Genomic DNA, 27,007 nt, shown 5'->3' on the forward strand with positions numbered 1-27,007 from the left:
TAGTGTAGAAGGTGGAGAACGACTGCAAGTTCCAGAATTGGTTCACATTCTCATTGCCCCAGACATTGAGCTGTGTGTTTCTGTTGGGCTTATAGGTGGAATGTTGCTTAACCAGAAAAAGTGAACATTTGGCAGGATTTCCAATCCTTCATCCCCCAATCGCTATGGCACATAATCATTGGGTTGGGTTATGGAAGCTCCCACTTGTACATAGAACACCAGGAACAATGACATATTTTGTATGTAAAGATAGACTTTCGAGTCCCCAACCTGGAAAAGACACCTCTTACAGTCAGGTACTTGGCACACAGCGATGGCACATTGGAATATGGCAGACTCTATTGAGCTTATACAGAATAGCACCCGGTCGGCAATGTATTCCAAAGCAGTGGATTGTCGAGGAGTTAAAATGGCATTTGCCAAAGCTGTGTCCAACTCATATCCTGTTGCTACCTTGAGACATATTACATTTTAATTAATTAGATGTTAAATTTTGCTGTATGATGTACACAAACTTAACACTGCTTGCACCTGTTTACGGTTTTCCATTTTTCTATGAGGAACAGGAGCAGGTCATTCAGCCCTCAAGCCTGTTCTGCCATTCGGTTAGATCATAGCTGAGGCATGTCAGAATGCCAGCGACTCTCCTTGGCTGACAATGATAAACACCCAGCTCAAATCACACGCCTTGAACACAAGGTGTTGAGCCGTTAGTTGAGTGGTAATATCAGACTTCACGGGCAGAATTTAGCCCTCGATGGGCGGGCTGGCAGCCAAACGCTGCCACCGAAATGGGTCCTACCGCCATTTTGAATGGGCGGGCCAATTAAGGCCCGCCCAGTGACCTGCCCGACGGGAAGCGCTATGTGCTTCCTGTGCAGGGTGGGGGGAGGGATTCCCCAACTGTCAATGGTCAGCCAGCACGAAAGGCTCACTGAAAAGGTTCAGCGCTGCCGGGGTGAGGGCGGGAGGAGGGCGGGTGTTTAAAATGAAGTGGAAACGGCTTTTTTGCGTTTTTTGCTTACCGTTGGAAACCTCGTTCTGCCCGTGGATGAGGTTTCATGAAAAATGCAAAGGCCGACTGGGCTATTCGCCCACCCGCCAACTGAACAGCTGAGTGGGCAGCGAAAAATACAACTTAATTAATCAACTAAGGGCCTTAATAGGCACCTTAATGGTCAGCGAGCGCACTGCCGATTCTCGCGCATGCCCGCCGACTGAAAGAACGTGAGAGTGCGCGATGATGTTGGGACACTCGCCCGATGTCATCGTGCTTGATTTTACACCTGATCGGGTTGGGCGCGCACCCAACCGACAAATGTAAAATCTTGACCCAAGGCTCATGGACCCCCAAAGCAGGTAAACCTGGGGTCTTGGGCCAGGTGGATTTGGGTAGGTCTGTGAGATAGGTGTGGGTTTGCGGTTGGGTTCAAGGGAGGGGGCATGAAGACAGGAAGCGGGTGGTTCAACCTAGGAGGCTGCCCCACAATTGGCAAAGGGCAGCCCTCAAAGAGCGACCCCCTTCCTTCTCAACCTTTAAACAGTTGAATGAAAACTTCAGGCTTCGTACTCCCGCCTGGCTGCCATTGCCAAATATTTTATGGCATGGCCAATGTATTATCAGGGTCAAATGGCTTGATAACAAACCTAATTGATCTTTGATTACTCATTTAAATATGGCTGGTGGGCAGCCGATTTCAGTGCCCACCCACCCCCCCATACTATGGGTGTGAGCTCGAGGATGGGCTAAAAGGTTGGTGGGATGGGCACCCAACCTATTTTATGTGCCCCTCAACAAGAAACATGCCCACTTGGAGCATGTAAAATTCAGCCCAAAGTTTGAATCCATTATAATAGGCTATAAAAATTCTCATCTTTCTTTTGAAATCCCTCCATTTTCTTGCCCCCCTCTTGAGCTCTATTTTCTTCCCCAACTTAACCAACCGCCGAGATCTTTTCACCCTTGCGATTCTGGCTTCTCACCCATTCCCGGTTTTAATCGCTCCACTACTGGGGGCTGTGACTTCAGCTGCCTGGATCCTAAGCTCTGAAATTCACTCTCTCAACCTCACTGCCTCTCTCCAAGAGAGGAATGAGCAATGAATCACAACTCTGGTGACATCCTAGCTGCAGTGTGCCATGAGTAGAGGCTCTTGGAGGTCTGTGAGCTCTGCTGAGGTCCCTGGGCGATGGTGAGTTTGGCTGCAAATGTTTCACAGTAAAACATGACTATACCTCCTGTTTATTGGGTCCCCATCAAAATTTCTACTATGCTCCCACAAACCAACAGAGCCAATCTGTCCTTGTTGCTGTTGTCCCACCTGCACTCTGATTCAGTGTCAAATATTCCGAAAGAGTTTTGGTGGGTTGAACTTTATTTGAACTCAACTTTCACATGCAAATTGGTGTTTTTCAGAGGCTCAGCTGCTGCCAATGTTGCCTCCCAGTACTGTTTAGTTATTCTCCTGTTTGTATACATACGATGGAGAAAGTTGCACTTTGAAACCTGGCCAGGTAACTTACAATCTGTGAGTAACTCTTGTTTCTTCAAATGACTCTTAATTATTTGCTTTGCACTTTTCTATGCCCCTCTGGACCTTGTTCAGATTCACTCCCCTGGCTCTCTGGTACCTTGCATAAGTGCCCATGCTGCGAGTGTAAACATTATGTCCACCCAGGGGAGCATGGGCTAACTGATCCTGACCTGCTCACACTCAATTGTTGGGTGGGATCACTGGATGTAGAAAATAAAAGCTCATTATGCAGGTGGTAACATATTGGCATGGATTGAAGATTGGCTAGCTAACAGGAAGCAGAAAGTTGGCATAAATGAGTCTTTTTCTGGTTGGCAGGATATGACGAGTGGTGTGCCACAGGGACCAGTGCTGGGGCCTCAACTTTTTACAATTTATATAAATGACTTGGATGAATGGACCAAAGGAATGGTTGCTAAATTTGCTGATGATACAAAGATAGGTAGGATAGTAAATTGTGAAGAGGACATAAGAGGGCTACAAAGTGACATAGATAGGTTAAGTGAGCGAAGATCTGGCAAATGGAATACATAATGTGGGCAAATGTGAAATTGTTCATTTTGGCAGGAAGAATAAAAGAGAGGCCTATTATCTAAATGGTGAGAGATTGCAGAGCTCTGAGATTCAGAGGGATCTGGGTGTCCTAGTGCATGAACCACAAAAGGTTAGTATGAGGGTACAGTAGGTAATTACGAAAGCTAATAGAATGTTATCATTTATTATGAGGGGAATTGATTACAAAAGTAGGGAGGTTATGCTTCAGTTGTACAGGGCATTGTTGAGACCACATCTAAAGTAATGGGTACACTACTGGTCTGTTTTTTAAGGAAAGATGTAAATGTGTTAGAAGCAGTTCAGAGAAGGTTTACTAAACTAATACCAAGAATAGGCAGGTTGCCTTATGAGGAGAGGCTGGACAGGTTAGGCTTGTATCCACAGGAATTTAGAAGAGTAAGAGGTGTCTTAATTGAAACCTTTAAGATCCTGAGGGGCTTTGACAGGGTGGATATGGAGAGGATGTTTCCTCTTGTGGGAGAATCTAGAACTAGGGGTCATTGTTTAAAAATAAAATTCTGTGGCCATCAAGGCTTGAAGTGAGACTTGAACCCAGAGTTTCTGGCAATGTTACCACTGTGCCACAGAACCCCCAGATGGTGCTTTATCATAGCAAAATATCTCAAGGCATTTCACAACAGTGTTATCAATCAAAGTTTGACACCAGGCCACAGAAGGAGATACCAGGTAGGTTTGAAGGAGCATATTAGAGCAGGAGAGAGACGCAGTGAGGTTTAGGGAGGGAATTCCAAAGCTTAAAGGCTGGGCAGCTGAAGGCACAGCCATCAATGGCGGAGTGATTAAAATCAGAGATGCTAAGAGTCTAGGATTGGAAGAGCACAGAGATCTTGGAGGCTTGTAAGGCTGAAGGAAGTTGCAGAGATAGGGAGGGATGAGGTCATGGAAGGATTTGAAAATAAGGGTGAGAATTTTAAAATTGAGATGCTTCAGGGCCAGGAAACAATGCAGATCAGCGTGCATAGGGGCAATGGGTGAATGGGGCTTGGTTTGAGTTAAGATACTGGTTTCCTTTCTGCTGCATTTCATCCCTCTGCAACAAGGTCAAGGCATGTAGCAGGGAGTGTGGGAGATGACACTGATAATAAGATGGGGTGGTGAGGAAGCTTGAAGGTTCCATTATCATTAACATGAGTTGCCGGCAGCCGGAGCTATTTGGCAACAGTTCACTGAAACATATTCCAACTGAATAATCCCTAAGCAGTATGATCCAGCTGGCTTCCATGATGGCCATTGGTAGAAATGGGTCCAGGCGTTTTGAGAGATGGAAATGGGTTCCATTCTGCGACTGCCATTGGTACTGGATTTCAGCTCAGAAATCTGCTGAAGCACAAAAGAACAGACCAAGACACCTGGGACCCAGGTGAAGCTCCTTTCAATTTGGTCTTCCAGGCTGTCCAAGGCACGTGAAATGGTGGAATCCAAAACCTGGCTTATATTTACATGAACATTCCTCAGAGCTTCTGTTACTGGCGCTGGTGTGAAGGCTTCAGCTGCCGTAACCTTTGAGTTGACCCCAGCTTCATAGTTGACTGTAGACTTTTGATGCAATGCTCCTGGATCACACCCAAGTTGTTTGTGGACTTTTTCAAACTCTCTGACAAATCCAATGCATTCAACGTTTGCTAATGCAGGGGAATGTTCTTGAAGACTGGGCACTCCAGTCGCTAGGATACAAGCTGATACTTCTGTAAGCTGGAGGCTGTACAGAAAAGAGCCTATATGGCTCTTCCCTAGAGGCCAGGATCTGGGATGTGAGGATTAAACGAGAGAGAGACTCAAGTCATTTTCAGCCTGAGAAGGAAGCATCCGAGATAAACTCTTGAAATAGAAAATTGTATGGGAAAGTTAAATCTGAAATAATACTTGAAGTTAAATTGTGAGCAGGCCAAAGGTACATAAATAGGTGCATGAAGGAGAAAGTAATGGAATAATACTTGGATGGGATTTGATAAAGAAGGATGTGAAGAGGCTCATGTGGGGAACAAACATGGACCAGTTGAGCTGAATGACCTGTTTCTGTGTAATCAAACACCAACCTACCCAACTTCTCAAAACCCCTGGCCCTTTTAATAGGAGATTCACCATCTCTCAAATTGGGACGATGTTAATTACTCTATAGGAATTGAATATGGACTGAATCTGCAATCCATTCATTTTAGGCTGGGGATTAATACCTTCTCCCTATGTCAGCCACCCTGTTCTCTGTATCCCTTCAACACCTCATCCCTGTGAGGTCACACTGTTAAACAATACCCACTGACCTTTATCAAATAAAGTGATTGAAAAGTTAGAGAAAAAGAAGCAAAACAAATATCATCACAGGCAACGAGTACTGACCAACTTGTCCTTCCTAACCCCACTACTTGATAATTGCCCTGGAAAGTGCAGAGCTGGAGGAGAGAACAAGTGGGCTATAAAAATGCCCCCTGGTCAAACAGGGGGGCTCTGCATCATGGCCAAAACTTTTCTGCCCAACTCCATTGGCATTAACTTGAGACTTATTGGGGGAAGAAAGGTGGCATGGCTGTTTCTTCAAATTTAAATTTCGCTTGTAGATATTTCACTTTACATTTGTTTTACTTTTCTCAGTTGTGCATCACTGTTATCTGTTGAGACTAGCTTAGTCAGAAACATTTCTGGCCAGCCACATGATGGAAAGAAACTGGACCCTCTACCATCACTATCCATAGCTCCAGGGCTACAACATGCTTGTAAAAGTGTACGCTGCCACAGCTATTTGGACTCCTTGGGGGTGCTGGTTGGCTCAGTTGGCTGCAGGTGTGGTTCAGTTTGGTGCCAACAGCATGGGGCTCGATCCCCGTTCCGACTGCAGTGGATTCGGGACATGCCTCCTTGTCCTACCCACGGTGGAGGCCACAGTCACCAGCCTTCAGGCAGAGAACTGAAGAAGAAGCTGAATTCTGATGAAGAGTCTTACGGACTTGAAACGTTAACTCTGTCTTCCTTTCCACAGACGCTGTCAGACCTGCTGAGTTTTCTGGCAATTTTTGTTTTTGTTTCAGATTTCCAGCATCCGTTGTATTTTGGTTTCGTATTAAAGAAGCTTAGTCAGTGAGCTAAATGTACTGGCATGCCTCATGATTGCCATGCTTCCCATCTAATGCAGCCACCCTGCATGTCACGTTTGTCACTCTTTTGGGCTCCATAAAACTGCACTCTCACCCTGCCCCAAGATTTTGCATGTGGCCAAGGTCAACCTAAGCAGCTCCAGTCCTTATCCCTTCACAAGAGAAAATCATCCCCATATCAGTCCCAAGTAGGCATAAGTTCAAGGTGAGGGGCAGGAGGTTTAGGGGGAATGTGAGGATAAACTTTTTTACCCAGAGGGTGGTGACGGTCTGGAATGCACTGCCTAGGAGGGTGGTGAAGGCGGGTTGCCTCACATCCTTTAAAAAGTACCTGGATGAGCATGTGGCATGACATAACATTCAAGGCTATGGGCCAAGTGCTGGTAAATGGGATTAGGAAAGTAGGTCAGGTGTTTCTCACGTGTCGGTGCCGACTCGATGGGCCGAAGGGCCTCTTCTGCACTGTGATTCTGTGATCTGTTTTCCTAATTACATCAAAAGAAGATTGAAAAATCTTTTGCAATTAAACTTTTTTTGAGGAGCATGAATGTGACAAGGTGAAGTGATGGGGCACAGCCTCATTTCCACAGGGTATCTGAGCCCTTGAATGTTGGTGCTAAGCACAGGATAAGCACGGCACCTCAGCAATTAGAGAAGGGAAGAATCTGAGGGGTGAGGCATCACCATGCCATTCTACCTTCATTATGGAGGTAGGTTCTGTGCAGCAATAGGAGACCTGGAAGCTGGCCCCTCACCCACTCTCTCTCAGCTGCGGGAGAAGTGGGTCCCAGGATGAGTGGGGGGAGGAGAGAAAAATGAGGGAGGGGCAGTTGGAAGCTGACTTCCAGCTGGCAAAGGACAATAAACTTGATTGGCTCCTGTTGAAATGTTAATTCCTTCTAAATATAGTTTTTGTCTCCTTTGTGCTTATTCACTACAACAAAGTCTTTCATGTTTCATTTCTCATTCACAGGAATAATTAGTGAAGTTGAACTTGGAGCCCAGTGTGTTATTCATCAGATTTTAATGGCAGTATACATGGTAAGGCTGAAGATTCTGGACAAAGCTTGCGTATCAAAAAAAACCTAAAAGTTTTCACACAAAAAATGTACAACTTTAAAACATGAGCATTCATTCTTAAATGGATCAAAGCCAGATATTGAAGTATGAAACAAGACGTACATCTTTTCCTTGAGAGTAGGTTTATTCATAGCATGCAGCATTACAGATCTCTGCTGCCTAGCTACCCACGCACCATTCCAGCTGAATCTCTTTATATGTGCTCTCAATGCCCATCTGTCAACCATTAACATTCATCATTTTTGGAACACTAATTTCTCATTGATTGAATCAAATCAACACAGCATAAAGCAGGTTAAGTGGAAACATTTAGATCATGTTTAGACCAAATTGCAATGTTTAATCAATTTTATTGTTCACAGGAACCAATCTGTGAAAAATGGCTGAATTTTTAAAAAGTATTAATAATAGTACATGCTTACAAAGAAGGGCATGTTCCCATAGTCACAAGAGGCTTAAAAGAGGGTTGACACTTTCACAGAAGACACTGTTTCAATAAGTGGGTTGGGGGGAGCAAGTATTGCTATTATTAAGGTTGGCTAGTCTTGGGCCTGGGACTAAAGCATGCCTGCACCAATGCTGTCTCCAAATCTGCTTAGTATAACAGTCACATATAGGCATAGACTAGTCAGACCAAATGGACTGCTTCTGTCCCATAGAGTTTATGTAAATGCAATGCAGGAAAAATACATTCTGCTTATAGGAAAGAACAAACTATGCACCAGCAAGACTCCATGGATGAATAGAGACATAGAGGAACAATTGACGGTTAGGAGAGAGGCATTCATTACGTACATAAGCAGCAGAGAAGGGAGGATAACAGGGAATACATAGAGATTAAGAAAGTAAAATCAAAAAACAATTAGGAAGGCTAAGAGGAATTTGAAATTAATTATGAAGGAACATAAAATAGTAAAATATTTTATAAGCACGTCAGTAAAAAAGGAAGGCTGTGAAGGGAATAGGATTATTAAGGGATAGCTAGGATAATGCCACAGACAACAATAGAGATAGCAGAAATATTAAACAACTATTTTGCTTTGGTATTTATCAGTGGCAAAAGTGACATTGAAATTGCACTGAGTGAGAAGAGCTACGAGGTAAGTGCATTGAAAATAAAAAGGGGGATGTATTGAATAAGCTAAGCAAACTCGAAGAGGATAAAGCCCTTTATCTAGATGGATTCTTCCTCAGGTCTCTGCACTAAGGCACCTCCGACCCACAGCACCATGATCTCCACCACGGGTAGGGTAAGGAGGCAGGATCTGATTCCACCCCAAACGGAAAGGGGATTGAAACAGAAATCTCTTTGGCTTTTACCGCCTGCAGTACTGGTGTACTTTGGAAGGATTTACAAGTTAATATTCAATCTGTTTGGCAACATTATGATGGCTCCTTTCTTGACCATCAGGTCTTGGAGTGGGGCTTGAACCTGAAGCTTCTGGCCCAGAGGCAGGGATGTTCCCCACAAAAGACCTCCCCCTAAATGGGTTGCGTCCATGTATTTTAAAATAATTTAAGAAAGAAATAGCAAATGCATTGCTACACGTATTTAATTCTTTGGTAGGAAAAGAATAATGCCAGAGGACTGCTGTATAGCTAATGTAATTTTTACATTTAAGGAGGGGAAGAGAACATGTCCAGGGAATTATAGACCAATCAGCTTAACATTGGTAGTACGACAAATACTTACCAAAGGAGAGAATAGAAGAGCATCTAGCAATGAGAAATAATAATGAATAGTCTGCATTAATTGCAAAAGGGACCAACGTTATTGAATTTTTTGAGGAGGTAACAGAGAGGATAGACAATGGTAATGTTGTGGATGTAATTTATCTGAATTTTCAAAAGGCCTTCAATAAGATGTCCCATAATTGACTAATGAAAAAGGACAGGAGGTGTGGATTCAGGGGACATGTAGCAGAATGGATTGCTAGCTCACTTCAAGACAGAAAGCACAGAGTGGGAGTAAAAGGTAGTTATTTAGGGTGGAATAAGGTGGAAAGTGGTGTTCCACAAGGATCAGTAGTAGGAGCTCTGCTCTTCACAACTAACATTAATGGTTTGGATTTGCAGATGACACCAAATTGGGGCTGGGAAATAGTCAATACTGAGGACGACTGCAACTAATTACAGGAGGACATTAATAAACTTGCAGAATGAGCAAGTAATTGGCAAATGAAATTCAATGCAGAAAAAATTGAGGTAGCAAGGATAGAGAGGTGACTTATTACTTGGAAGGTTGGGTTGAGGAACAAAGGGATCTCAGAGTACAAATACACCAATCATTAAAAGCTGCACCACAAGTTAGACTTAAGCCAATTAAAATAAAAGCAAACCCAGTGCCAGACTTTATTTCTAGAGGGATAGGGTTGAAAATTAGGGAAGTTATCCTCAACTTGTGTTGGCCTTTGGTTAGGTTAGATTTAAGAGCACTGCGTGCAGTTCTAATCAGCAAATTATAAACAACTATCAATGTCCTAAGGGTTACCATTGACCAGAAACTGAACTGGACTCACCTCCTGACTCCTCAAAGCTTGTCCATCATTTACAAGGCACAATTCAGTGGAGTATGATGGAACATTCTCCACTTGCCTGGATGAGTGCAGCTCCAACAACACACAGGGATCTCGACACCATCCAAGACAAAGCAGCCTGCTTCATTGGCATCCCATCCACAAGCATTCACTCCCTCCACCACTGACACACAGTAGCAGCAGTGTGTACCAACTGCAAGATGCACTGCAGGAACTCACCAAGGGTCCTTAGACAGTACCTTCCAAAACCACGACCACAGCAGAGCAACGGGTAGATGGGAACACCACCACCTGGAAGTTACCCTCCAAGTCACTCACCATCCTGACTTGGGAATATATCACTATTCCTTCACTGTCGCTGGGTCAAAATCCTGGAACTCCCTAACAGCAGTGTGGGTGTACCTACACCACATGGACTGCAGCAGTTCAAGAAGGCAGCTCACCACCACCTGCTCAAGAGCAATTAGGGATGAGCAATAAATGCTGGCCTAGTTAGCGACAGCCCCATCCCATGATAAACCCCAAAATAAATAAATAAAACAAAAAAGATATAGAGGCACTGGAGATGATGCAGAGAAGATTTGCAAGGTTGATACCAGAAATGTTTGGGTATCCATAACAGCAAAGAATTGACAGACTGGATCTCTTTTCTCTTGGAAAATGAAAGCTAAGGGGTGAACTAAAAGAGTCTTTAAAATTCTAAAAGGTTTTGACAGACTGGGTAAAAGAAGAATGTTTCCTCTTCTGGGGATAAGTGTACCCAGAGGCCATCAATATAAGGCAGTCACCAAGAAATCCAATAGGGAATTCAAAAGGAATTTCTTTACCTGAGGAATGGTGAAGATGTGGAACTCACTGCTACAGGGAGTAGTTGAAGTGAATACCATAGATGCATTTAAGAGGAAACTAAACAAGCATATGAGGGAGAAGGGAAAAGAGGGTTACAATGATAGATTTAGATAAGGAAAGATGAGGGAAGGCTTGGGTGGAACATAAACACTGGTATGGACTGGTCAGGCTGTTTCTGCGCCATATATCCTGCATAATTCTATGTAGTGTCTGGTGTTTCCTTTCTTCCACAGATACCTCAGGGATTCAGTGTAGCTGCCAACTGTTCGTGTGGGTAGCAGACTGGGTGCTGGAAAAACAGAGAGAGCTAAAACCTCTGCTAAAGTTGCTTTGTGGTGCACCGGTGAGTCCCTCATTTGCAATTCATTGCACTATTGACAATAATGTGCTTATTCAAGTAAGGGAATGTTCACCTCACTCTTCATCCATGTGTCTCTTCCTTGCTGTTTGCTTTTGATCTGATAATGTTCATACCGTGAAACATTTCCATGAATACTGTGGCCTGAATTTTACCCTTGGGGTGCGCCCGAGGTTAATGCGGTCGGAAGCAGATGTAAAACCCGCTCTCGGCTGAGTTTGCGCTGTGAATGCGATCTTACACTAGGTGGCCAATTAAGGCCCGCCCAGCGTGAAACATGACCACGGGATGCGTTTTCCACATGCGGGGTGGGAACGCATCGGGTCCAATGGGGATCCGGCAGTGTGTTCAAAAACGGAATTGCCGGGGAGGCTAAGGGAGCTGTCTGGAAGAAATCCAACAAATGGCCTGGTGTGCAGTCATGGCGTCAGCACCTGCCAACTGGCACTAAAACCTGCCCTGCCAAGGCTGGGATGTCAGCACGACTGGCCTCAGTGCATTGCAGGGTGAGATGTGCCACAGTGACACAGCCCGTCTAATGCCCGGGTGGGAGAGTGGCTGGGAACCAGGAAAGGACCTTCAGGGAGACGGAGCAATAATGAGGCTATTTTTCCCTGTCGGGTGAAGAGGAGTCTTAAAGCTGTGGAGCGCTGCAGTACAGGTGGAGGAGTGCCAAATCCGTGTATCCTCACTAAGCACAAGGGCGATGCGCTGGAGCTGGAGTGCCACTGGCCAGCTCGCTCCTCTAGTCGCAGTGAGGTGGGGTCTCGGATGAAGGTAGAAGTGCAGGTGACAGATGTGTGTGCGGTGGGTACTGGAAACATAAATGGCTCCTCTCACCAGAAACTGAACTGTCGTAGCCAGAAAGCCCATTGAAGTCCAATGCAGATGGCACCATGCAGCAGGTCTCCACTGTCTCCTCAGCCCACCCAACATGATAGTGACTATGATGATTGAATGTACTGATCTTTTGCCTTCCTCCCACAGATGCGTCATCCGCAGGAGCTGCCTGCAACCCCGAGGACCCATTGAGCTCCGAGGAAATCAGCACACCCACACCAGCGTCACACTGTCTCTCTGAATCAGGCACGTCGGTGGGCATTAGATATTCAGCTCCGCCGGTAATGTAGAGTGGTGATGGAACATCACACTCGCATGAAGAGCTGGAAGAGGCAGAGAGGTTCCAGGGAGCCGACAGTGGGAGCACAGCTGGAGACCAGGAACATGCTGCATCCGAGGCAGATGATGAGCCTCTGGAGTTGTCCATCAGGTGGCAGATGCTGGATGTCCAGCGGGATGCGCAGGGAGAACTGGCAGAGATCCATGAGGGTCTGCATGTCACCATGGTCTCCGTCATAGAGTGGAGCATGAGTTCTGCATTGACCCTTAACACCAAGTGCACAGCCTCCTCCACTGAGAGATTGACAACTCTCTTGGAAAGGCAGCTTCAGGAACACTCAGGGGTTCCTGGTGTTGTACTCGGACTTGCAAACTCTCACACTGGCAGTGAGCTCAGGGAGCAGGGAGGTTGAAACACTGGCAGATGAGCTTCCTGTCATCTCCGTGGGCCTCTCTCAGGGTCCTCTGGACCAGGGCACCAGCTCCTCCTCCCCTCTGCCAGTGGCTGCTGCGTCTGATGATGCCGCGGTGACTGAGGAGAGCCCAGCTATGGGGCTGGATGCATCCTCCCAGGCAGAGCCTGCTCAGGCTCCGGCAGCCAGAGGACGACCTCCAAGGTCATCGGGGCCACCGGGACAGCAGAGTCAGCAGCTGCCTCCAACGTCACTGTCAGCGAGGGGGGGGGGGAGGGGGGCACCCAGACACGGCCACCCACAGACGTAAGTTGAAGGCACCTTGAGCACAACAGGGATGTGTCACGGGTGACATTTTTTGCGTTAATTATTTTGACTCTTGTGTTAGGGATGAACACTTTATTTGTTCTTTGTTTGTTCGTGTGAAGTAACAAACATTTATTTGATTAAATGGGCTGAGTTGGCTGGATGGTTTGAATAGATGCCAGACACAGCACCGACTTGTAAAAGTCTGGCATTGTGTGGTGCTGGTGTTGTGTTGGGTTCTCATTGATTGTTAGCAAAGGAGAGAGCGCCATTGGCTTAATGAGCCATCAATGCCTTGGATGCCTAGCAGAAGGTTCACTGGATCAAAGCATCCCTGGTTTCCATGCCTCCATGAGGGTTCTTATCCTCTGCCTTGAGGTCCTGACCCTGCACCTCCTCAGGCTCTTCCACTGAGCCATCACTGGAGTCATCCTCCGTGGCCTGTGGAGCTACCTCGCTTTCCTCAGCCTCCAGTGGGTTCCCCTTTGCCAGAGCCAGGTTGTGCAGGGCGCAGCATGCGATGACTATGAGGGAGACACACTCTGGAAGTTACTGCAATGTTCCCCCTGACCAGTCCAGGCATCTGACACGCATCTTCAGCAGCCCGATGGTTCTCTCCACCACCGCCCTTGTGGAGGCATGACTCCTGTTGTATCTCTCCTCGGCTTCAGTTCTTGGGTGAGAGTGGGGTCATCGGCCACTTCTTCAAGGGATAGCCCTCGTCACCCAGGAACCATCCATCCACTCATGCAGGAACCATGAACAATCTTAGTACCAGTGAGTGCGGCAAGATGTAAGCATCGTGTGATCTCCCAGGGCAATGGGCACAAACTTGGAGAATCTGTGTCCTGTGGTCACAGACAATCTGAACATTCATTGAGTGGAACCCCTTTCTGTTTATGAAAATCCCAGGCTCACCTGTTGGTGCCTTGATGGCCATGTGAGTGGATTCTATTACACCCTGGACACCGGGGAACCCAGCCATCACAGTGAAGCCTCGTGCTCTCTCTGCCTGGCTTCCCTCACCTATCCGGAAGTGGATGAACGTGCGGACATGTCTAAAGATAACTTCAGTCACGAGCTTGACACAACTGTGAGCAGCTGATTGAGAAATGCTGCACAGGTCCCCCCCACTGAGCCCTGAAAAGAACCAGAGGCATAGACGTTGAGGGCCACTGTGACCTCCAAAGCCACTGGCATGGGGTGACTGACCACGCAGGTGGAGGTGATTTATGGACCTATCATGTGACATATTACTGTCACTGTGTCCCTGGAGAGGCGGAGCCTCCTGTGGCACTGGACCTCGCACATTTGGAGGTAGTTGGAGCGTTGCCTGAACACTCTAGATGCTGGGTAGTGGCTTCTTCAGCATTCCCTCCTGCCGTGGCCTCCCTGTTGGCCCTGTACCAACTGAGCCCGTGCCTCTCCTCTTAAAGGTCTGTCGTTGGGATGCGGCCCACGCCCACCTGGCCCCCTCTCCCTCCTGTCCCTCTCTTCCTCTTCAGAGCAGGTTCCACCAGCGGAATACACTATCCCCATTAGATGGGATGCAGAGGAGCAGTGCCTTGAAAATGAAGGAGCGCTGGGCTGCAATACTCCGGGGAACCTTCCAGGGAAGATGAGGACCTGAGAAGCTGAAAGGCAGGCTTGACAATCAAACAAGATGCCAAGAAACTGCCAAGAAACTCTGGGACAACTTTGTACTCACTCAGTAAAGGAATGACAATGACAGAGAAAGTGCTGCTGCTCCGGGGTCCTTTTATCCCACTTGGGGATGAGGAAATGATAAAAATGTGAATTCCACCCACTCATTTTGCCTATGCGATGTGCTAAAAATCGCATGGGGAGTGTAAAATCACAGTCAATAGGCTTTTAATAACTATAATTGGCCCTTTAATTGTCAGCGGGCACTGCTCCAACTCCCACACTCGCCTGCTGACCTCAATATTACACGCGTGTGCGATGACATCGGGACACACCCCTGTCGTCTTTTTGTGGAATTTTACATGCAGGTTGGGCGCGCGCCTGACATCAGAACGCAAGATTCAGGCCTATAAAAAGAAAATAAAGATTTACATTTACATGACACCTTTCATGACCTGAGGATGATTCAAAGCCCTTTACAGCCAATGAAATACTTCTGGAAGTGTAACCTCTGTTAAATGTAGGAACGCAATGGCCATCATTGCCAAGCTTCTCACAGAAAGGACCCACAAACAGCTTGGCAATGATGGCCAGATAACCTCTTTTTTTGAGAGGTAAGTATTGGCCAGGACAACACGCCTGGTCTTTGTTGAAATAGTGCATGGAATCTTTTACTTCCACCTGGAGGAGAATTCAGGACCTCTATTTCATGCCCCATCCAAATGTCGACACCTCCGACAGGGCAGTACCCCCACTGGTGTGTCAGCCTGGATTATGCATTCAAGTAATGCAGATGATGGGGCAGAGAAGAGCCTCTGAATTCCTGTTTACTTTTAAGTGGGATGCCTGGAATTTATAATAGCTTAGTTGGTCAGAATTATATGTATATCCAATTTTCAGTAGTAATTTCTTGTGCTTCCATTTGAACAGGTCTCTGTGCTTTGGTAATTTCTGTCATACTGAAAGCTGTAAGTGATGTGGTTGGTTATATCTTCACCTCTGACAAGTTAGTAACAAAGCAATTCTACAAACATTAAAAATTCGACGGTGTATAATTTACAAAGTGATCTCAGCAATGTCTGAAGTCTCTCTCGACACCGCTCTCTCCCCCTTACAGAGAAATTATTCAATTAGTTGGGAATATATTACCAGTAGTCGTTGCTAGACAATGTTTTGATGCTTTGATTGTGAGTATTTCAACTGATCCCTTAAATATTTATACACATAGTTTTCACTCAAAATTAAGATTACTGGGGAGATTTTCTTCTTCAATGCAGCATGTATCCATGGGTCCTATCTGAACAAGTTCTGTCCTATGACTTTGCAAATTCAGAAAAATAATTTCTATTTGCTACTTATAAAATGACTTCACTAAAGTTAATTCAATGATGAAGATAGTGAGCTGGCAACAGGAAGCTTCATACTGTAGAAAACACTGGAACAGGAGGAGACCATTCAGCCCCTTGAGCCTGCCCCACCATTCAATCAGATCATGGCTAACCTGTATCTCAACCCCATTGGCTCCTTATCCTTGATAGCTTTATCTCAAAGAAAGTAAAACTGATGATGCGGTGTCTTTAACATGTTTCATTTGTTTATTACACAGTGTGTGAATGGTGGGGTGTTGAGAGGAGTTGGGAAGCAAAGACTGGGAGCTATTGGTAATCTAGTGAGATTTTATCTCATTGGTTTTCCCATTGGAATCTCACTGATGTTTGCTGCAAAATTTGGGATCAGAGGTAGGAAATTGTTTACTAATATGTTTCTTTCTTCTCTTCTCCTGAAGGCTTGGTGACTTTCAGGGTTTCTCTCCCACCTGCACCAGCTAACCTGTTACCTCACCCCAGTGGCTGTTCTTTCTGTGTGAACAATCAGTATTGACCTTGGTATTTGGAAGAACACTTCTGATTCTCACTCCATGTCCACACAGACACATTTACCAGCGTTGACCACAACCAGGAGCAGGAACACTGGCTGGTTTCATTTCTCGCTCCTTCCTAACCCAGTGGCCCTGATGCACATTTTACCACCACCAACGTGATGCTGGCTGAGATCTCCTAACTCGACCAGGAGAAGGGGTCAAATATGAGACCTTCTGCATTATAGGCCGGAAACTATCTCACATCTATAAACATTAATGGTGTCCTGAAATGGATTAATATTCTAGCGTTATTAGCATCAATAACCACAGACAAAGATTCAAGATAATCTGCAAAAGAACCAAAGGCAGATTCAATTTTTTTTTTTTTACACAGCAAGTTCTTGTTTTTAGAACATAGGAGCATAGGAGGAGTGGGCCATTCAGCCCATCGAGCCTGCTCCACCATTCAAACAAATCATGGCTAATCATCTATCGCTACAGTAATTTTTGCCTTTATCCCCCATATCCCTTGATGTCATTAATATACAGAAATCTATCGACTTCTGTCTTGAACATGCTCATGATTGAGCTTTCACAGCCCGCTGGGGTAGGGAATTCTAGAGTGTTCTAGAATACACTTCCTGAAAGGGGTGTGGAAGTAGATTCCCAAAATCATTCTCAAAAGGGAATCAATATATAGTTGAAAGAGAACATATTGCCAGGCTATCAGGAAAGATCAGTGGAGTGGGACTAATTGGTAGCTTTTTTCAGAGAGTGGGCATAGACTAGAAGGTCCAAAGGGCCTCCTTCAGTATTGTAATATCCTCTCTCCCGACTGCCCTTTTGCCAATACTTTCTAACATTATGGAAGATATTGTTAACTCTGCATTTATCCAGCACCTTTAACGTTCTGCCCCAATTAAACCCAGCCCCAAAATTCAGCAGAATCTCACCTAATGATGCCCTGTAACCCAGGATATTGGACATAAGGGGCACAGAAACTGGCCAAAACAACACAGGCTGGAAATCTGAAACATAAACGGAAAATGCTGGAAATACTCAGCAGGTCAGGCAGCACCTAAACAGAGTTAATGTTTCAGGCTGATGACCCTTCATCAGAACAGCCATTCGGCCTAACCTGTCCATGTGACTGACCTTGCAGTGGCCAGTTAGAGGGCACTATATCTAAGTGGGCCGGCAGTACCCAGAATTGCAGGGGACCAAGTGAACCCAGATTCCTGCAAGTGTTTCAATGGGTTCCACTCGAGTTACAACAGAAGTCACAGTGGGAGTCTTACGATCTTCAGGCTTTTAGTGTTAAAGCTTAATTGGTGCCACCTAATCACCATTTCCTGATTTACTCTCTGGTGAGAGGTTGGACCAGAAGCCAGGCCCCCAGTCTCTGATGATGCCGCTCTTTATGCAGCCAATGGGTTTGATTTGCCAGCCCTTCCGTTGCTTAGGGTGAAGCACTTGTTCTGACCTCCAGGCACCCCCTTTCCCTGATGAATGGTGAGCTGACCAGGCAGTAAGCAACCACATTCCAGTTGGATTTTACCAGTTGCCTGGATGCATGTTCATGCGTTCGATGTAACACCCTGAATGTACCTTTTGTCAATGGGCCACAACTCTTGCTGTCACAGCAGAAGATCTGTCAAAAAGAACAGACTTTCTTGACCATGATTTTACACTTGGGCTTTGTGAACCTCCTCAGCTGAGAGCATTGGCATTGATGTGCAATGGCTCTGCAGTTCCATCAATGTTACCTGCTCTCATTGAGGAATAGTAAAGGGGAAAATGCTGGGAGGGAAACACAACAGTGTTGCCTCAGATCTTACTGCACCATCCCTATTTTGCAGGTTACTGGTACAGAATGATGGTTTGTGTGTTTTTCCGGTTTGCTTTCTATCATGTAGTGATTTACAGAACCAACTGGAATGAAGCGTCCAATCAGGTAACAGCAAATAATAGACATTCATGACTGTGCCAATTATTTCCTATATTTTTCAACTTCTCTCCTCTCCCTTGTACCCTCACATCATGCATGGCACCAGCTGGGAGAGGAGCCAAACAATTATGACTCCGTTGCTTTCTCATTGTCATTCTTCATCTGGTCATCTGGGGCTTATCAAAGAGAGCCTCTGGGTTACTATATGGCCATGCTGCCCACCTCCCAATAGTAAAGTGTCTGGTTTCCCCCCTGAAGTGTCCATGTACCTCCTTCAACAGCACAGTTGGAATCTGGAATGCCAGGGGAATCACAGATGCAAATCACTCTGTGGCATATTGCAATGGAATCCGACACTGTGCCACCTCTCCATATGATGAATTGGACAGAATGTTCCTTTTGGAGAAAGGTTTTGGCACTCAACTTTCTTGGTGAAAATCAAACAAAGAAATAAATTGGGTAGTGCAGCAGGTGAGCATCATGCCTTTTCACCTTTGCTAACTGAGTTTGCACATAGCTCAGGTTGATGTGACCTGTGCTGCACAGCTAGAAGTTAAAGCTCTTAGCGCAGGAACACTTTGAGATTCGGCTCCAGTCTGGTCCACAGGAATAAATTCAATAGAACTGACTCCTGAAAAAAAAGACTTACATTTACAAAGTGCATTTTACTACACCCGACATCCCAAAACACTTGACAGACAATTAATTATTTATGGACTGTTGTCACCATCGTAGTGTGGCAGCCAATCTGTGCACAGCAAGCTCCCACAAACAGCAATGTGATAATGACCAGATAACCTGTTTTTGTGATGTTGATTGAGGGATAAATATTGGCCAGGACACCAGGGCTAACTTGCTCTTCTTGGAAATATTGCCAGGGGAACTTTTACATCCACCTGAGAGGGCAGATAAGGGGCTGATTTTTACATGCCCCGGCAGGGATGTTTCCTGTGGTTGGGCACGTAAATAGTGGGTGGGTGCCCATCACACCAACTTTCCCCCCCAACCCCGAGCTCTTTCCCATTATACAGCATATGAGTGGGTGCCGAAATCGGCAGCCCACCCGCCATATTTAAATGAATAAGTAAGGATCAATTAGACTGGTTATTAAGCCAATTGACCCTGATAATATGCTGCCCATGCCATAAAATGTTTGGCGTGGGCAGCAGGGTGGAAGCGGGTAGCCTGTTTTTAAAACTTTAATGCTTAAAGGGCAGGAAGGAGGGGGAGGGTTGCTCTTTGGGAGCTGCCCTTGGCCGATCGCAGGCTTTTTTTCCTACCCGCTCCCTCCTTTAATCCCACCTGTTTCTCCCCACCCCTACCCCTCTTCCTAAGCTACCCAAACCCTCCTGGCCCAAGACCCCAGGCTTACCTGCTCCGGGGATACATATGTCTTGATCTTTTCCTTCTGCGGTCCCAGCAGTGGTCACTGACGCCTTCCTGGCACTGCCGGGACTAATGGACTTGCTGGCCAATCGGATTGGCCAATGAAGGACGGAAGTTCCACTCGGCACTCGTTAGTCCACACGGCAGCACTTTAAGGCTGGGTGGTTGGGGAGTGTATTGGCTCCACATCGACGTGGTTTATTCTGCCCAAGGCCTCAGTTTAACATTTCATTGAAAGTCAGCACCTCCAACAGTGCAGCAGTCCCTCAGTACTGCACTGGAGTGTCTGCCTAGATTTTTTTGTGCTTAAGTCCTGGAGTGAGACTTGAACCCAAATCTTTCTGAATTAGAGGTGAGCACACTACTGAGCCATAACTGGTTCTTAACATATACTGTGAGGCAAGTGAGGAAGTGTAATTAGGTGTGCTTTGGACAGAAAACCTATCCTTTGCCTTTAATTAAGGATTTTGTGGGTTTTGTTTAAAGGCTCTAGTTAATGCAGGTGTGAAGAAAGATGTGGACCCCTCTCACAGCGCCTCTGGTGGTCAGACTGAGAATGTATCAACAGGTATGAACAATATTATGACAACCTTTAATCATGCCATTGAATTGTTGAAAAAAAAATATTTTACAGCATAATGCTTCACCAAGGTTTGCGTGTTGGTTGGGTGTAATTATAGTCTGACTGGCTTACTTAGGCAGTTTCCATTATAAACATGATCATGGTTCCTCTTTCGACTTTTTCCCATGTTACATGGAGCCACCACAATGCTGGTTGATCACCCTCAATTCAACCATCACTTTTGGATATGGTGGGTGTTTTTTTTAATATAATCAACTTCCTGTCATGAGCCCTCTCCATTTATCCAGTTTGGGGATCAGCACCAATACACAGTGGTTTGCCTGTGCACCGTGACTGGGCTCTTCCCTAGCCAGCCGGCCCTGGAGTGGGGCCTGTGCCCGGGTTCTAGCTCAGACGTAGGAGAGCTACCCGCTGAGTCACTTCACCACCCTATTGGAAATATGGTCCTGAGAATTTATAATGGCTACCACCGTACAGAAGTGCCCACCATGGAAGATTTTTAATATGTATCAGTGCTTCATCTCCCATGGTGTTTGCCACGGTCCCGCCCACCCGAAGTTGGGATCTTCATTAACAGGGGGCAGCTGTCGGCTGGAGTTGGGCCAACTGACCCAGGAAAAAGAGTGGAGGCAGCCACAGGATCTGCCAGGTACCAAGGCTGGCTTTATAAAAGCCCGGTGCTGTGAGACTTCATCCCAGTTAAAATAAAAATACAAAGGCCCTCCAGCCCTCACACCTCATGCCCTCTCACCCTCCAAACACTCCCCATGCCCTGTCCCTTCCACCACATGCACCCCCACACCACATGCCCCTTATGGCCCCTCATGCCCTCCATGCCAAGCTCTGCCCTTTTACCCACCCCCGTGGCCCCTTATGTCCCCTATGCCAAGCTCTGCCCTTCCACCCACCCCCATGGCCCCTTATGTCCCCTATGCCAAGCTCTGCCCTTTCACCCACCCCCCAATGGTGCCCCATGCCCCCTATGCCTAGCTATGGCACTCCCATGCTCATTGACCCACTATATGCTGTATAGGCCCAATGAACCCTATAGTGGCAGTAGGATGTCTAAAAAAGGCTTTTAAAAATTAATTAATTCATGACTTTCTACAATGTGAAGAAAGTAAGTTTACTTAGAAGGCAAAAAAATGTCATTCATCCAGACATTTAAAGTATCAATAACAAAAACTAAAAACCCTTGAAACCATTTACCTTGTGTAAACAAACATTGTGAAATTGACAGCAGAGATCAGAGAGCCTGTGCTGTCTTCTCTATTTTCCTCTGGGATGCAGCTGATTCAATGGGAATATCAGTTGTCTGGACTCTCAGAAGCTGGTACTGTCCCGGGTTTCTCTGAACTCCAGTCTCCCAGCTGCACCAAGTTATAAATGGCTCCTAGGGCTCCTCTTGAGTCCTAACTGCCTCCAGCATGGAACCAGTGACCTTATACCAGCCCCTTAGCTCCCCGGGACTTCTCTGAGCCCTAACTGTATGGAGCCTGCTAACAGTAACACCTTTTCAGTAACCAGCAGAACACATTCTCTCAGCAAACACAGAGGTAAATTGAACACAGAGAATCTTCTTAAGTTTCACCCATCTCCATGACGATATAGCCTGTTCTAGTCCATCCTCAAACTGACCTCCAAGCCAAGTATCTCTGCTTTACAATTTTTCCAGCTAAGTAAGTCAACCTGTTGTCTTATGGCTCTTACCTTTCCAGCTCTCACCTCCTTAAGTCAACATGGCCCCATGTTAAGTGTAATAGAGTCCAAGTTGCTTTAATTGCATTTAACCCGTTTTCCACAGTTAGACTTTAATCTTCCCAGAACTAATTATTACCTCTAAAATATTCACATGAACCATGAGCTTGATACTCATCGCATGTTGCGCATGAGTCAAGCCATGCATTGTCTTCAGGTGAGGTCAGGGTATCGGGTAGGAGATAATTGTTGGACTCTGCACAGATATAATTCAGTCCAGTTTATGCTTAAGAAATTGAAATAAGAGAAGTTAATGAATTATTTTAACCATTGGGAAAAAAGTATTGAGGGATTATCTAAGTTCAGGAAACCTGTAGGTTTAAATTCTCATGTTTGGGCAGAACAGGACTGTCACTGTAGGCAAACTGACAGATTCCAACCTTCTACTAATAGACAGGATAGCATTTTTAGTAAGCTGGCTAATGTATTTATACATAATCCTTGTGTGTTCTAATGTTATAAAGATATTAACCAGGAATTGGGTTTGAACTTATAAACCAGTACACTGAAAATAGAGTACAAAGGGAGGTCAGCCCCTGAAAGTTGCAGGCCCACCTTGTGTCCTGTTTAATATTCAGGACTCCTGATAATTATTCGGCAGGGTAAAGTTTTTTAAAATGATCCCTTCATTGTTGATCCAACCTATGTGATTCCCTGGTCCCATGGATATGAACGTAACTGCATTAAAGACATATCTATATTTAGAATCACTAAATTATACAGCTCACAAAGAGGCCATTCAACCTATCATGCCTGTGCTGCCTCTTTGGAAAAGGTATCCAATAGCAGTTCCACTCACATGCTCCTCCCCCATAGCCCTGCCAATTTGTCTCTTTCAACTCTTTGTCCAATTCCATTTTGATATTGTGTTTGGCTTTTATTCTATATTGTCATTATAAATTCCTCTGTCAATTTTTACAATAGAAGCTGCCTTTGTAAACTTGTCACACTGTAATCACAGAACCACAGAATCACAGAATCTTCACAATGCAGAAAGAGGCCATTTGGCCCGTTGAATCTGCACTGGCTCTCTGATAGAGCATTCTACCTAGTCCAATTCCCTTGCCTTATCCCTGTAACCCTGCACATTCTTTCTTTTCCGGTAGCAATCCAGTTCCCTTTTCAATACCTCGATTGAACCTACCTCCATCACCCTTGTTCCAGACTCCAACCACCCACTAGGTGAAAACATTTTTCCTCACATCACTTTTACTCCTTTTGCCAATTATTTTGAATCTGTGCTCTCTAGTTCTTGATGCTTTCTTGAGTGGGAACTGTTTCTCACTATTTACCCTGTCTATACCCCTCAGGATCTTGAATACCTTTATCAAGTCTGCTCTCAGCCTTCTTTTCTCCAAGGAAAACAGTCCAGCGTCTCCGATCTAACCTTATAGCTACAGTTCTTTATTCCTGGAATCATCCTTGTGAATCTCCTCTGCACTCTCTCCAATGCCTTCACATCCTTCCTCAAGAATGGCACCCAGATGCAGTATCCATGAGGCCAAACTAATGTCTTATACAAGTTCAACATGACCTCCTTACTCTTGTACTCAATAACCCTATTAGTAAAGTCTAAGATATTATATGCTTTATTAACTACTCTCTCATCATGCCCTGCCATCTTCAATGACTTATGTAATGCACCGTCCTGCTGGTGGTAGCACCTCTCCTGATGTGAGAGCGTAATTACAGCAAGACAAGTCCCATTGTGATTGTGAACGTAGGAACTGATAAGAAAAAAAATAGCAGAAAATGCAAGTGGGTGTACAATTTTTAATTATTAAGTTTGTAGCTGTAACAGCTTTCAATAACCATGGAGGAGGTCACTCTCCCATTTCTGAGTTTAAATTCAGTGCTCCCATGCCCCTGATGGGGAGGTGTGGTCAACAATTGTGGAAGTCACAAGAAAACAAGAACTAGGAGCAGGTGTAGTCCATTCAACCCCTTGAGCCTGCTCGGCCCTTCGATAAGATCATGGCTGATCTGATTGTGGCCTCAACTTCACATTCCCATCTGCCTCCCCATAGCCCTTGACTCCCCTGTCGATCAAAAATCTATCTTACTCAGCCTGGAATATATTCAATGACCAAGCCTGCAATTCTCTCTGGGGAAGAGAATTCCACAGACTAATGACCTTCTGAGAGAGAAAAAATTCTCCTCACCTCAGTCTTAAATGGGAGCGCTCTAATTTATAAACAATGTCCCCTAGTTCTAGATTTCCCTACAAGGAGAAACATCCTTTCAGCACCCACTCTGTCAAATCTCCTCAGGATCTAAAATGTTTCAATAAGATCACCTCCCATTCTTCTAAACTCCAATAGACTCCAAGTCAGGAGATCAGGATCCAGTAATTATCTCTGATCCATGCTCGCTCTGGAGCACAGATTCTCGATCAGGAACATGGGTTCATGAAACCGATCTCTTGGTTTTCAGGTGTGATATTTAACTTACAATATTTCAATACCATTTCACTTCACAGAGGTCTATTCAGGAAACTTTGCAGTCATTGATGTCAGTCCAGTGAGAATAATGTAGACTGGGAACAACTGAAAGAGGAGAGCTCAGCCGCAAAAACAAATGTTCGAGGAATTTTATCTGTGAAACAACTGATCATTTGTCGCGGACTAACCTTCCTTTCAGGACCACTTGTACTGGCAATTGGACTATTGTTAAAGAACACGTAGACTTCAGCGAGCTTTGCAGAGACAAGCAGGAATCTAGGTCACTTTCTGTGGCCAGGGAAGCAGCAATGAGAGGCTTTGACCAACAGACTAAGGAAAACCAAAGTTTGTGGAGAACATGATTGTCACTGTAGGCAAACTGGGAGATTCCAACCTTCTACTAATAGACAGGGTAGCATTGACAATGTTCAGCTTTAAGCAGATTCCCGAGGATCTGATGGACAGTTCACATTCCAGTCAGACACTACGGAAAAGAGGAAGTCATATTCACTTTATTGCTCGGTGAAATGAACTGGTGGAGCTGATTGGCCAGCTGTTACAGAAATTGCCTAATCTTCAATGAGAATTGAACAGGTTCTGTAATGGGACATGCAACCTGCTCAGTCAGTTTATCATGCAAGTGGTGAGGGTGTAAAATGACTCCTCTGTATGCCATCTCATTATTAGCGTTCTTGTCAACAATGAACGAGAAAGGGATGTCCACATCTTACAGTTTTGAGGAAAGACCGTTCAACCAGACTGCATAGTTGACTCTGTATCTAACTGGTTGCCTCATTACAACATTGGGATAACAGCTACTGTTATTCAGGGGACCATCTAAATTCTTACCTTCCTTCCTTCACAACAAATAAATATTTACTCTTATTCCTAATTAAATGGTTCCTCTATCATTTTTTTAACATTTTCATATATGATATTATTTATCTGGCAATATAATAAACCTGTATGCATATATTCATGTACACAATAACATTTCAAAAGTACCTAATTGGCTGCGAAATGTTTTGGGACACCCTGAGGACTTGAAAGGTGCTATATAAATGCAAGTCCTTTCCTTTTCCCTTTGCATTGATTGCATTCCCTTTACTTGCTAAGACCAGGAATTATCTACATTATCCTGTATCCTGAAATGTTAACACTATAAGACCAGTTGATTCTCTGAAATCATGCTCCAAGCAAGTATGACACATTTTTGAAATCAATCCTATGTCAGGTGCCCCCAGTAAGGGTGCCACTCACAGAGAGCGCTGTTTGGGGAATCACACACCTATACACCCTCAGTTTCTCATCTTTTAAAACACACATGTTCAACAGGTCAAAGTTAGCATCCCGTTTTTTTTATACTCTTTCGTTGAAAAAGAACAAAGAACAAAGAAAAGTACAGCACAGGAACAGGCCCTTCGGCCCTCCAAGCCTGTGCCGATCATACTGCCCATCAACTAAAACATTTTGCACTTCCGGGGTCCGTATCCCCCCATTCCAATCCTATTCATGTATTTGTCAAACTACCTCTTAAACACCGCTATCGTACCTGCTTCCACCACCTCCTCCGGCAGCGAATTCCAGACACTCACTACCCTCTGCGTAAAAAAACTTGCCCCGCACATCTCCTCTATAGTTTTCTCCTCTCACCTTAAATCTATGTCCCCTAGTAATTGACTCTTCCATCCTGGGAAAAAGCTTCTGACTATCTACTCTGTCCATGCCACTCATAATTTTGTAAACTTCTATCAAGTCGCCCCTCAATCTGCGTCACTCTAGTGAGAACAACCCGAGTTTCTCCAACCTCTCCTCAAAGCTAATAACCTCCAGACCAGGCAGCATCCTGGTAAACCTCCTCTGCACCCTCTCCATCACCTCCATATCCTTCTGGTAATGTGGCGACCAGAATTGCATGCAATATTCCAAGTGTGGCCTAACCAAAGTTCTATACAGCTGCAGCATGACTTCCCAGCTTTTATACTCAATACCCCTGCCGATGAAGGCAAGCATGCCATATGCCTTCCTACCTTATCCACCTGCGTTGCCACTTTCAGTGACCTGTGGACCCGTACACCCAGATCCCTCTGCCCGTCAATGCACTTAAGGGTTCTGCCATTTACTGTATAATTCCTGCCTGCATTAGACCTTCCAAAATGCATTACCTTGCATTTGTCCAGATTAGACTCCATCTGCCATTTCTCCACCCAAGTCTCCAACCGATTTATATCCCGTTGTATCCTTTGACAATCCTCTTCACTATCTGCAACTCCTTCAACCTTAGTGTCATCTGCAAACTTACTAATTAGCCCAGTTACATTTTCCTCCAAATCATTTATGTATACTACAAACAGCAAAGGTCCCAGCACTGATCCCTGCGGAACTCCACTAGTCACAGCTCTCCATTCAGGAAATCACCCTTCCACTGCTACCTGCTGTCTTCTATGACCAAGCCAATTCTGTATCCATCTTGCCAGCTCACCTCTGATCCCATGCGACTTTACCTTCTATTCCAATCTGCCATG

At 45.2% G+C, this 27,007-nt stretch overlaps 1 protein-coding gene across 7 annotated transcripts; it reads left to right on the top strand.

Annotated features, from left to right (window-relative positions):
- Positions 1-884: 884 nt before the first annotated feature.
- Positions 885-25,374, top strand: LOC121283356 (multidrug and toxin extrusion protein 2-like). 7 transcript variants are annotated; one of them, XR_005944234.1, is made up of 9 exons: positions 885-958; positions 2,417-2,528; positions 7,173-7,240; positions 10,899-11,008; positions 15,436-15,511; positions 16,112-16,244; positions 18,226-18,320; positions 20,187-20,268; positions 24,521-25,374. XR_005944234.1 is itself a non-coding variant. In XM_041197842.1 (5 exons), exons 2-5 carry the CDS (start codon positions 16,217-16,219, stop codon positions 24,574-24,576), a joined length of 261 nt encoding a protein of 86 aa, XP_041053776.1. In that variant the 5' UTR covers positions 14,867-15,511; positions 16,112-16,216; the 3' UTR covers positions 24,577-25,374. The 7 variants fall into 7 exon arrangements, 2 of the variants coding, with proteins under 2 accessions (XP_041053776.1, XP_041053775.1); XR_005944237.1 differs by having other exon boundaries at positions 898-958; positions 15,436-15,473; XR_005944235.1 differs by having other exon boundaries at positions 898-958; positions 2,417-2,514.
- Positions 25,375-27,007: the final 1,633 nt, after the last annotated feature.

The sequence above is a fragment of the Carcharodon carcharias genome, chromosome 10 (assembly GCF_017639515.1).
Source record: "Carcharodon carcharias isolate sCarCar2 chromosome 10, sCarCar2.pri, whole genome shotgun sequence".
Taxonomy (NCBI): domain Eukaryota; kingdom Metazoa; phylum Chordata; class Chondrichthyes; order Lamniformes; family Lamnidae; genus Carcharodon; species Carcharodon carcharias.

Coding starts and splice junctions, on each gene's coding strand:
- LOC121283356 (XM_041197841.1), top strand. CDS start 16,088: ATGTTTCATTTGTTTATTACACAGTGTGTGAATGGTGGGGTGTTGAGA. Junction 18,321..20,186: donor GGAATGAAGCGTCCAATCAG/GTAACAGCAAAT, acceptor TTTTGTTTAAAG/GCTCTAGTTAATGCAGGTGT. Junction 20,269..24,520: donor GACTGAGAATGTATCAACAG/GTATGAACAATA, acceptor TTCACTTCACAG/AGGTCTATTCAGGAAACTTT.